Source organism: Arachis ipaensis, chromosome B5, assembly GCF_059453495.1.
Source record: "Arachis ipaensis isolate K30076 ecotype BB chromosome B5, ASM5945349v1, whole genome shotgun sequence".
NCBI classification, from domain to species: domain Eukaryota; kingdom Viridiplantae; phylum Streptophyta; class Magnoliopsida; order Fabales; family Fabaceae; genus Arachis; species Arachis ipaensis.
In genome coordinates this window covers 64416096-64429125 of record NC_142440.1, presented here as the reverse complement: position 1 = coordinate 64429125, position 13030 = coordinate 64416096, and the positions used below count along the sequence as shown (strand labels likewise).

General features: G+C 36.8%; 1 protein-coding gene and 1 non-coding gene across 2 annotated transcripts; one reads left to right on the top strand and one right to left on the bottom strand.

The window, feature by feature from the left end:
- On the top strand, nt 1-108 carry LOC148564452 (small nucleolar RNA R71). The gene has a single exon (XR_015884912.1). It is a non-coding gene; the product is annotated as a small nucleolar RNA R71 (small nucleolar RNA).
- An 11827-nt stretch (nt 109-11935) lies between these two features.
- On the bottom strand, nt 11936-12508 carry LOC148564451 (uncharacterized). The gene has a single exon (XM_088487038.1). The coding sequence runs from the start codon at nt 12506-12508 to the stop codon at nt 11936-11938; it is 573 nt and encodes a 190-aa protein (XP_088343164.1).
- Between the last annotated feature and the right edge of the window lie 522 nt (nt 12509-13030).

The window sequence follows — 13030 nt, the reverse complement described above, 5'->3', positions numbered from 1 at the left end:
AAGCATGTCAGAAGGACACCTTCTGATCAATTGCTTGTATCTTTCCCAAGCTTCATACAGGGATTCACCTTCCTTCTGTTTGAAGGTTTAGACTTCCACTCTAAGCTTACTCAATTTTTGAGGTGGAAAGAACTTTGCCAAGAAGGCATTGACCAGCTTTTCCCAAGAGTTCAGGCTTTCTTTAGGTTGTGAGTCCAACCATATCCTAGCTCTATCTCTTACAGCAAAAGGGAAGAGCATAAGTCTGTAGACCTCAGGGTCAACCCCATTGGTCTTAATAGTATCACAGATTTGCAAGAATTTAGCGAAGAACTGATGAGGATCTTCTAATGGAAGTCCATGAAACTTGCAATTCTGTTGCATTAGAGAAACTAATTGAGGTTTAAGCTCAAAGTTGTTTACTCCAATGGCAGGGATTGAGATGCTTCTCCCATAGAAGTCGGGAGTAGGTGTAGTAAAGTCACTAAGCAGCTTCCTTGCATTGTTAGCATTGTTGTTGTTTTCGGCTGCCATGGCTTCTTCTTGTTTAAAAATTTCTGTTAGGTCCTCTACAGAGAGTTGTGCTTTAGCTTCTCTTAGCTTTCTCTTCAAGGTCCTTTCAGGTTCAAGATCAGCTTCAACAAGAATGCCTTTGTCCTTGCTCCTGCTCATATGAAAGAGAGAAGAGGAAAGTATGGAATCCTCTATGTCATAGTATAGAGATTCCTTGAGGTGTCAGAGGAAAAGAAGAAATAGAAGGAGGAGGTAGAGATGAGAATTCGAACTTATAGAGAGAGAGTCCAAATTGCTGATAGTGGAGGAGTGTTATTCCTTAAATAGAAGGATGTGAGAAGAGGGGAAGAATTTTTGAAATTAAATTTAAAAAGATTTTGAAATAATCAAAAGAAATTTTGAAAAATTGATTGATGATTTTCGAAAATTAAAGTTGAGAAAGTAGTTAAGTGATTTTGAGATTAGAAATCAAAAAGATACGATTGAAAATTATTTTGAAAAAGATGTGATTGAGAAGATATGATTGAGAAGATATGTTTGAAAATCAAATTAAAAAAAGAAAGTTTTAAAATTAAAGTTGACTACTTGACTAACAAGAAATTAAAAGACATGATTCTAGAATTTAAAATTTGATTCTTTTTTAATAGGCAAGTAACAACTTGAAAATTTTGAATTAAATCATTAATTGTAGCAAGGATTTTCGAAAATGAAAAAAAATAGAAAGAAAATTGATTTTGAAAAATTATGAAAATTTGAAAAAGATTTAAATTAAAAACAAAATCTTACCTCTTGTGCCATCCTGGCGTTAAACGCCCAGAATGGTATCCATTCTGGCGTTTAACGCCCAAAATACTACCTTTTTGGGCGTTTAACGCCCAACCAGGTACCCTGGCTGGCGTTTAAACGCCAGTTTTCCTTCTTTACTAGGCGTTTTGAACGCCCAGCTTTTTCTGTGTAATTCCTCTGCTGCATGTTTTGAATCTTCAATTCTCTGTATTATTGACTTGAAAAGACATAATTTTGAAAATTTTTTTATTTTTTTAATGATGAGAAAAAATCAAACTGCAACTAATCATGGAAAACTAAGATAAAATAAACAATGCATGCAAGACACCAAACTTAGAAGTTTTCATATTAGAGACACTAACAAATTGAAGATCCATATGAGAAACAACAAAAGACACAAAACAAGAGAATTTAAAGATCAGAGCAAGGAAATCATCAAGAATAACTTGAAGATCAATGAAGAACATAATGCATATATTCGAAAATTGCAAGAAGATTAAAGACATGCAATTGACACCAAACTTAAAAATTGACACTGGACTCAAACAGGAAACATAGATTATTTTTGGTTTTATGATTTTATAAATTTTTTTTTTAATTTTTCAAAAATTATTTGGAAAAGAAAATAAAGATTTCAAAATTCTTAATAAGAATTCCAGGAATCATGCAATGTTAGTCTAAAGCTTCAGCCTAAAAAGATTAGACATGGCTAGCCAAGCTTCAGCAGGACATTACATACAACAGCCAAATTGATGAGAATCAATCAGCTTTTGTGATGATAGAAACATCATCTGAAACTCTAGAATTCATTCATAAAAATTCTGAAGAATAAAAATAAAATAAAGTTACCTAATCTAAGCAACAATATGAACCGTCAGTTGTCCAAACTCGATCAATGCCCGGCAACGGCGCTAAAAACTTGGTGCACGAAATTGTGATCATCAATGGCGCCAACAACTTTGTACGCACAATTGTAATCTCAGCTCTTTGTCACAACTCCGCACAACTAACCAGCAAGTGTACTGGGTCGTCCAAGTAATAAACCTTACGTGAGTAAGGGTCGATCCCACGGAGATTGTCGGCTTGAAGCAAGCTATGGTCATCTTGTAAATCTCAATCAGGCGGATTCAAATGGTTATGGAGAATTAATAATTAAAAGATGAATAAAATATAAAATAAGATAGAGATACTTATGTAATTCATTGGTGAGAATTTCAGATAAGCGTATGAAGATGCTTTGTTCCTCCTAAACTTATGCTTTCCTATTACCTTCTTCCAATCATTCATACTCCTTTCCATGGTAAGCTTATGTTGGGTTTCACCGTTGTCAATGGCTACCTCCCATCCTCTCAGTGAAAATGGTCCAAATGCGCTGTCACCGCACGGCTAATCATCTGTTGGTTCTCGATCATGTTGTTATAGGATCCATTGATCCTTTTGCATCTGTCACTACGCCCAAAACTCGCGAGTTTGAAGCTCGTCACAGTCATCCCTTCCCAGATCCTACTCGAAATACCACAGACAAGGTTTAAACTTTCCGGATCTCAAGAATGGCCGCCAATAATTCTAGCCTATACCACGAAGGTTCCAATCTTAGGTTAGAAACCCAAGAGATACACATTCAAGCTTGTTTACATGTAGAACGGAAGTGGTTGTCAGGCACGCATTCATAGGTGAGAATGATGATGAGTGTCACGGATAATCACATTCATCAAGTTGAAGAACGAGTGTATATCTTAGAGAAGAAGTAGGCGTGAATTGAATAGAAAAACAATAGTACTTTGCATTAATTCATGAGGAACAGCAGAGCTCACACCTTAATCTATGGTGTGTAGAAACTCCACCGTTAAAAATACATAAGAATAAAAGGTCTAGGCATGGCTGTGAGGCCAGCCTCCCAAAAGCGTCTAAGATAGCGTAAGGCTAATCAAAGATCCATCGAAAAATCCTTCAAATACAATAGTAAAAGGTCCTATTTATAGAGAACTAGTAGCCTAGGGTTACAGAAATAAGTAATTAATGTAGAGATCTTCTTCCGGGCCCACATGGTGTGTGCTTGGGCTGAGCATTGAAGCTTTCACATGTAGAGACTTTTCTTGGAGTTAAACGCCAGCTTTTGTGCCAGTTTGGGCGTTTAACTCCAGCTTTTATGCCAGTTCTGGCGTTCTGACGCCAAAATTTTTATGCTGACTTGGAACGCCGGTTTGGGCCATCAAATCTCAAGCAAAGCATAAACTATTATATATTGTTCGAAAGCCCAGGATGTCTACTTTCCAACGCAATTGAGAGCGCGCCAATTGGTCTTCTGTAGCTCTAGAAAATTCACTTCGAGTGCAGGGAGATTAGAATCCAACAGCATCTGCAGTCCTTTTTTAGCCTCTGAATCAGATTTTTGCTCAGGTCCCTCAATTTCAGCCAGAAAATACCTAAAATCACAGAAAAATAGACAAACTCATAGTATAGTCCAGAAATGTGATTTTTATTTAAAAACTAATAAAAATATAATAAAAACTAACTAAAACATACTAAAAACTACCTAAAAATAATGCCAAAATGCGTATAAATTATCCGCTCATCAGCACTCAAATAGGTAGCACAGTGTTCATAAAGAGAGCGCTAAAGGGAACAATTAGCGCACCAAATTCACAACAAAGGGAGTGAACGTAGCGTTCACTTTGTCAACTCAGCGCTCTACTGGAAGGAGAACCAAGCCATCCCTGACCCACTTATTCAAAGCCAAATCCAAATAATCCATTTCATTGAAGCCCCAAAACAAACAAAAGCCTATTGGACATGACTCAAAGGCACAAGAAACAATTAGAATAGGAATTTTTTTTGAATTGTAATTTGTTTTCAATTTCAATTTTATTTTCATTTTGTAAAGCCTATATAAAGGCATCAATTTCATTTCATGAGGGAGATCTTTTAGGCTGCAATAGTAGTAGGTAGCAGTAAGAGTAGGAGTAGGATATAATAGAAAGCTCTCTTTGATACACTTTTATCTTTATGCAATTGTCACAGTTTAGCATTGAATTCAATTTAGTTTATGCAATTTAATTCTTCCTGCAATTCTTCAATTCTGTTCTTCTGCAATTTCACTTTTCCATTCACATTGAGCTTGATTTATTTTCCTGCAATTTACAATTCCTGCAATTGTCCTGAGTTTTGATTTACTGCTTTTTTAATTTCCCTACTCCCAATTCCCTTTACATTTGCTGCAATTCACATTTCTTGTTATTTAAGCTTTTGCAATTTACATTCTACAGTTTTACTTTCTGCAATTTACAATTCCCGTAATCTACTTTCTGTTGCTTCAATTTCATCCAATTCACCACTGTTAGCTTGACTAAATTAATCACCTCACTAAAGTTGCTTGATCCATCAATCCCTGTGGGATCGACCTCACTTTTGTGAGTTATTACCACTGTTTGTGTGGAAATCTAATTTTCCCTCATCAAGTTTTTGGCGCCGTTGCCGGAGATTGATATAGATTGACAATGATTTAGTGGGTGATTAGTCTAGATTAAGCATTTTCTTTGTTTTTGTTCTTTTAATTTTATGTTTTGAGTTGACACCAAGGTGTTTGTGTTTTTGCCTCACTAAGCAAATCTTACCTGAGATATGAATTTAAGTTTTCTTTGGTGGTGTGTTTTACAAAATTCAAATGGAGTTCAACTCATCTTTTAATCAAACAAATTTCATGGGATATTGCCCACCATCACAATATAATTCAAGTCATAATCCTAATGGTGGATGGGAATATCAACAAGAAATCACATATTCTGAGCAACCTAATCAATGGGATATGCTTCAGAGCCACAAATTGATCAAGCAAATCACATGAGATATTGTCCAGAACCACAAAATGATTTATGTCATTATCCTCATGGTGTCTGGACATGTCAACAAGAGTGTGAATAATTAGTTGAAATGGGACACTTCCCAGAGACACCATATGATCTAGATTCTGATAATTCTAACAACTACTCATATTGTGGCTGAGAAGGTCAAAATTAAAGAGATCTTAGTGATCCATACTTTGTTCATCAAGATACATCTTCACTGGAGTGTACTTTCAATAAATTCATGCAAGATTATCCCCCAATTCCACAAGATGATCCATACTGTGATGAATTCCACAATTCTTCACATTGTGGATGGGAGGATCAAAACCAGAGAGCATTTGACAGTTCATACTCCACTTATCAAGAGCCATCATCACTTGAGCAAACATTCAATTCATTCATGTAAAATTGTCCAGCCTCACCTCCCAGTTTCTCATGTGAAAATTCTTCACCACTTGATGATGCCTCAATACAAAGTTTCCTCCACGATCCATACCAACCACAAAATTTATTCTACAATTCACAAAATTCATTCCATGCCCCTCAAAACATCATCACAACATATGCATGCCCACAAAAATACTCTCAACATTCATCTCTTGAGCTAGCATTTGAACAATACTTTCAAACATCTATCGACTCTTGGAAAGAACAAGAAACCCTCTACAATAAGATGGATAGATATTTAGAGTAGGCAAGGAAAAACAAAGAATTGCTAAACAAGGGAGATGAAGACCAATTGGTAGATGTGAAGAAGGAAGTGAAAGAAAAGGCCCCTGCATCAAGTGAAATTTTAATGAAAGAGGAGGTGGTGGAGGTATTTGAACCTGAAGCTACATATCCACAGAAGCCACTTGAGATGACAAAGGAACATGAAAACTCAACCTCCACAAACTCCCCTGAACCAAAAACTCTCAACACTTGAACCTGTGATTAAAAGATATGAAGTGGAGATGAAGAAATCTTGGGAAGAACAACAAACCTCCTCCATGAAAGTGCTATTAAGTCAAATGTTGAGTGCAAAGGAGGAAGTGGAAGAACAAGAAAGTGAGGAAGTCAATCAAGAGAATTCACACTCAAGTGAAGCAGAGAAGTACATAGAGGAAGAGCTCATAGAACCACCAATTCAAAAGGCTTTTGATGAAGATAATACTTCAACCATCACACAACCACCAAGTATTGATATCCAAGAAGTGAAGGCAACTAACAAGAGCACCGATCCTACCCCTGATCCAGCAAGCAAGCTCAATCAAGCCATTAACAAAAGAAAGCTTGCTGAGGAGAGACCAAGACAGGGGACAATAGCTAAATCTTCTCCCCCCTTGAGGTCATTCCTCTTAACAAACTGGAAGAAGAGGAAGAAAGTGAAGAACAACATGTCAAGCTAATGACACTAAAAGAGCGCTTGTTGGAAGGCAACCCAACCGTAGGTAACATTTAATTCCTTTACTTTGTTCATTTTCTCTGTCTGTTTTGTTTAAATTTCAATAAATTGGCATATGATCACATTCTAAGTTTGGTGTTGCCCTGCAACAATTTGTTTTCAATCTTTCTGGATGATTGCATCAAAAATGAAAGTGTCACACTGGGATTCTAAGTTTGGTGTGTCACTTATTTTCTATGCAATTTATTCAGCAACACCATTTATCTGCATAATTATAATGCCTCTGCAGTTTTGTCTTTCTTTTGGTTTGACTGCTTTATTTTGCTCTTTGCTTTAGTCATTTCTTTGTTTTTAATACTGTCTTTTATTTTTCTCCCTAACTGTTTTTGTTAAATACCTTACTAAGAAATCCTTATTAATGACAGTTGCCTTTGTTTTAGTTAAAATAAATTGACATATGGTTGCATTCTAAGTTTGGTGTTGCTATGCAACAAAATTTGCTTCCAATCTTTATTGGATACTTGCATCAATTCCAAGTGGAAGTGTCACACTAAGTTTGGTGTGACACTTATCTTTTAGTAACAAGCACACCCTCTTATTTTTGCAATCACATTGTCTCTATTTCCTGCGCCTTCATTGTTATTTTTCATTTTGCTTGCTTAAACACATGTACTACTAACATTTCATTGTGTAAGACACTCATGATCCATCATAGACCCCATCACCATTGTTCTAATTATTGCTTGAGGATGAGCAAACACTCTAAGTTCGTATGGGAAGGGGAAGAATGGGAGGAAAATGACAACAATAGTGAAGGTGAACTACAAGGTGGTAAAGTTTTTTTTTCCTCTTATTTGCTTCCAGTACTTAAAAGAGCATGATTGTCTTTATCTTCCCTGTATGCATGTGTGATATGAATAAGCATAACTTGAATTTTGATTTGTAACATTTTTCTGTGACATCATGACTACCAACTTGAATTCTGTGAGTTTAAAAGCAATAAAGCATCATGATCATAAACAAACAAGGTCATTAAAGAAGAACTTAGCATAGGCGTACAAGTATTGGAAGGATAGTATGATTAATTGTTGCTTAATTGCATTAGATTTTATTTAATTGAAGTTTTCATCTAGGACATTTTGTGAAATCTTTAGAAATCATGAAATCCTTGAAGAAGCAAATGCAATTAAGGCAAGAAAAGAAAAGGGAAAGAATGAGAAAGCTGAAGGCTCTGAGTACCAATGACAATTCAATTGATAAGTATTTTTAGTGTTTATGTATCAGGCAAAAAGCTTGAAAAACAAAACACTTAGATTCAAGGTTAGGCTCAAGTGCAAAAGCACTCCCTCAAAGTTCAAGCTCTGAGGATCAATGATTAGAGAGCAAAGAAAAGAAACAAATGGGCTTAAAGAAGTCCTCTAATTAAATGCTTGTGGTGCTTATGTATCAAGTGGTAATACTTGAAAATAAAGCATTTAGAGTCATAGCTTTGTTATCAACTCATGGGGCAAAGCACCCAAAAGGAGAAGCTAATAAGAGAATGTACAAGCTTGTTTCAAGGAAGAAAGGAAAAGATTTCATAAAATGAGTTAGATAGAAGCATCAATCATTTACATTTCTTTTGTGATTGTAGCATGCATAGAAAACTAGCCAACCATGAACATTAACTTGCTATTCTTCCCATCTTGATTTGTCAAAATTTACTGCATGATTCTTTTCTTGCTTGGGGACAAGCAAGGTTTAAGTTTGGTGTTGTGATGACATGTCATCATGTCATGTTTTTCTATGCTTTTTCATCCAAGAAATTGATTATTAGTGCTTAAATACTGAATGATTTTGTGCTTAATTGGTATATTTCTTTGATCTTTTGATTTTATAAATTTTGTAGGAAATAAGCAGAAAAAGAAGCAAAATAGCACAAAATCAGCTCAAAAGAAGAAAAGAAGAATTTTGGGGTACATTTTAGAGTTTAGACACACATTGGAGCCTTAGGCCATGCTTTTAAAAGTGTGGCTCATGACTAAATCAGAGAAGCATTGCGTCAAGAAGGAGAACGACACATGGCTGGCGTTCATTCCCCAAGTGAGCGCCACGCTCACAAAGTGAGCGTTTTCGGGGATGCCACACTTGGAGGCAAAGGTTTTGCCATCCGTGCGCACTATGCAGCGCTCACTATCATAACTGGGCGCTCATTGAGAGAGCGCTGGCAAGGAAGAAAGGTGCGCACCTAAGGAGAAAGGGTAGCGCTCAAATAGCTAGTGCAGCGTTCATAAAGAGAGCGCTAACGAGAACAATTTGCGCACAAAATGCACACCAAAGGGAGTGAACGTAGCGTTCACTTTATCAACTGAGCGCTCTACTAGAAGGAGAACCAAGCCATCCCTGACCCACTTATTCAAAGCCAAATCCAAATCAACCCATTTCATTGAAGCCCCAAAATGAATAAAAGCCCATTGGACATGACTCAAAGGCACAAGAAACAATTAGAATAGGAATTTCATTTGAATTGTAATTTGTTTTCAATTTGAATTTCATTTTGTAAAGCCTATATAAAGGCATCAATTTCATTTCAAGAGGGAGATCTGTTAGGCTGCAATAGTAGTAGGCAGTAGTAGGAGTAGGAGTAGGATAGAATAGAAAGCTCTCTTTGATACACTTTTATCATTATGCAATTGTCACAGTTCAGCATTGAATTCAATTTAGTTTATGCAATTTAATTCTACCTACAATTCTTCAATTCTATTCTTCTACAATTTCACTTTTCCATTCACATTGAGCTTGATTTATTTTCCTGTAATTTACAATTCCTGCAATTGTCCTGAGTTTTGATTTACTGCTTCTTTAATTTCCCTGCTCCCAATTCCCTTTACATTTGCTGCAATTTACATTTCTTGTCATTTAAGCCTCTGCAATTTACATTCTGCAATTTTACTTTCTGCAATTTACAATTCTCGTAATCAACTTCTGGTTGCTTCAATTTCATCCAATTCACCACTGTTAGCTTGACTAAATTAATCACCTCACTAAAGTTGCTTGATCCATCAATCCCTGTGGGATCGACCTCACTCTTGTGAGTTATTACTACTTGATGCGACCCGGTACACTTGCTAGTAAGTTTGTGTGGAAATCTAATTTTCCCTCATCAGCTCCTAAATGGCTTATGAGAATGCCGCAATTTGGTTTTGAAAATTGCACCAGACATTAATACTACTACTTTTCATAAGTCAAAAGCTCAAAAAAGTTACTTTTGAAGCTTCCCAAATGGGCCCTAATTCTATCCCATATCAGATTTTACCATTTTCCATAGTCCAATTTACCACTCCACCATATATAATCATCAATTCTCACTATCAAATACCTAATAATACCCTTACTAACCATCATCATCATCAATTTCAACCTCAATTCCAACATCATACTATCAACATCAATATAGCCATTTATCAATCATTCTAATTCATCAAATATCATACTTTATCCTAACTTCATAGCTCACATCATTTATCAACAATTCCAACACTCACCTTCAATTACCAACAATGTCAATATTTATCATCAATCATCAACCACCTCAAAAAATCCTCATTAACAACAATAAATCACACATTCCTCATCAACCTTTATAATAATTAAATACCAACAACCTCATCAAGTCATATAATCATTATTATTAGTATTTAGATTTATTACACACAACACCACCACTTCATTTATCAACCCTCATCAATAACACCAATCATCAATACTCATTAACACCAACAATTCCCAATAATCATCATCAACCACAATAATCCAATACTAACAATAATTAACATCAATTCACATATAATTATTCATACACCAACAACATTCAATCCTATCTTAGGGCCAACTAGCCTAAGTATCGATAAACATTACATATTACATAAAGAAAACCGAAATCATACCTTGGACGATTCCCAAATGCTCCAAACACCAAAACGAAACCACCAAACTTGATCCAAAGCCTCAACCAACTCCAACAAACACCAAAGCTCAAACTAACAACACAAATATCACCAAAATCAAAACCTAAGGAACACAAAACAACTAAACACAATGGTTTAGTGAAATCTTACCTTACCCAATCAGATTAGGGATAAAATCCAATAATTACCTGCTACTAGACATCACCTAAACAAGGAAAACCACAAAACTTGCTCAAAACCCCAACCAAAAATGCACAGAAACTTAGGGCACAAAATTGGAGAGTGAGATGCGAGCCCTAACCAGATTTCTTTATATAGAAAGGAAGATCTCATCAAGAGCATTCCGTGGCCACAAATAACTCGTCAATCGGAGCTCCGAAGCTCAAGTTACAAGCAAAAGAAGATGAGGGTGAATAGTGTTCTTTCTTCTCCCTCTCCTCTCAACTCAGCAGCGCCCCCTTCTTCAAATGAGGGTGGAATGAGCTGAAAAGCTCATTAAGTGAGCTTATATATGTTGGACCTTGGGCCCGGTTTGGGTTCGGTCCAACCCGTTAGCATTTTTAGCCCGCTTGTCCCACTTTGGGCCAAAACCTTTAACACTGACGCCCATTTTTCCATCTCTAATATCTTTCTAAGGATTTCAATTGTTTTTACTTTTTCTCGCACAGTACCAGGCAGACTTAAACCAGTTTGACCAGTTCAACTGCCAGTTCGCAATTTTTCACGGTTTATCACAGAAAACATATTTTCTTACTCGAAAAGACTTACTGAGTCCAAAAATCATATTTAAATCCCCAAATTCTCATTCTAACTTTCCAGAACTTAATTTGGGCATTTAAATTATTTTATTCGTGAAAACTCTGGTTCTTACATCCTCCCCTCCTTAAAAAGATTTTCGTCTTCGAAAATCAAATCACGTGATGTAATCTATATATATATCTATATATATATTCTCCATGATGCACTCTACTTCCAACATTATCAACCCAACAAGTTGCCAAAGCATCTCGTTCACCATCATCCCACCGTGTTGATATTCTCTCTCTCGCCTTCTGCTGTGTCACTCTGATTATCGTCACTAGGAATCCGAAAATTTTTCTTAAGAGAAAAACCGATTTTTGTAACACGTTTCCAAAACCTCCAAAACAAGTTTATTCTAAACCAGCTCATTGTGAAAGCTTTTTCAAAAGGCTCAAAAGCTTATTTATTTCTAAATCAAAACCTTTTAATTTGAATCCCCTTTGCTAAGTTATGTTTGAAACCAAATTCACAATTTAGCAAAACCATAGATTTCACTTTCCTTCTAAATCATATCATTAAATCAAAAATTCCGACTTACTTTCGAAACCAAATCATTTAAATCAACAGTTTGAAACCAAATTTTCAAAATCATTCTAAGCTTCAAAACTTTTTCAACACGAGCGACGATAGTCTATACTACGAAGATAAGTTGAGATTTGGTCATCGGCTTCATAATTACCTCAACCCTGTTGTCGTGATCGACCCAGCTCATGTGTTACTCGGTGTGGACATTCTCTAACCAAATGTCCCAGTGTGCCACACTTGTAACATAATTTCTTACCCAACTGGCATGGCTTATTCGGATGGTAGCTCCCACACTCCTGACATTTCATATCAGAGGAGTAAGCTCTTGACCGCTTTCCTTCACCATATTTCTTGAAGTTTTGTCCCTTTGGTCCAAGGTAATCATCGCGTTCCCTACTAGTACTTCCTCTATGAGTTTCCCTTGACGAGGCTACCGTCTTTGCATATTCTTCAACCACCCTTGCCTTGTTTACCAGATCGGAGAAAATCCGAATATCCATAGGAGCCACAGCATTCATGATGTCATCCTTCAAGCCCTTTTGATACTTGACACACTTCCAATTTTCATAGGTCTCCGGGGCACCCTGACACGCCCTAGAGAACCTACAGAGTTCCTCAAATCGGCTGGTGTAGTCTGCCACAGATAAGGAACCTTGCTTCAGCTGCATAAGTTCCAACTCTTTTGCTTCCCTAACAGACTCAGGAAAGTACTTATTGTAAAAGGCCATTCAGAATACATCCCAAGGAACATCGGTGTTTTGAAGTTGGAGCAAGCGGTATTTTGCTTGCCACCAATGCTGGGCCTCTTCCAGAAGCTGATAAGCAGCAAACTCCACGTATTGGTTGTTCGGAACATGCTGTGCTTGTAATGCGTGCTCCATAGCTTGGAACCAGTTATCCACTTCCGTGGGATTAGTTGAACCTCTGAAAGTCGGTGGGTGAACTTTCAGAAACGTAGCTAGGGTCATCGGAGCACCTCCCAAGTCATCACCATTTTCGTCTCCATTCCCTGCCGGTTGGCCTAACCTCTGCACAGCTTGCAGAGTCGCAGTAGCATTCGCCTCCATGGTGTTTGCAAGATTTGCCATTGCCGCCATGAACTCAGCATGGTTATCGGCCGGTTGCTCGTTTCTACTCTCTCTTCATGAATGTGTACGACCTCGTCTGCGAGTAGCCATTAGGGTTCTTGTCTATATCAAACAATTGATATCAAGGTGATCAGTTTCAATATCAAAAGCCTGGAGCTTCAA

Coding starts and splice junctions, on each gene's coding strand:
- LOC148564451 (XM_088487038.1), bottom strand. CDS start 12,508: ATGGCCTTTTACAATAAGTACTTTCCTGAGTCTGTTAGGGAAGCAAAA.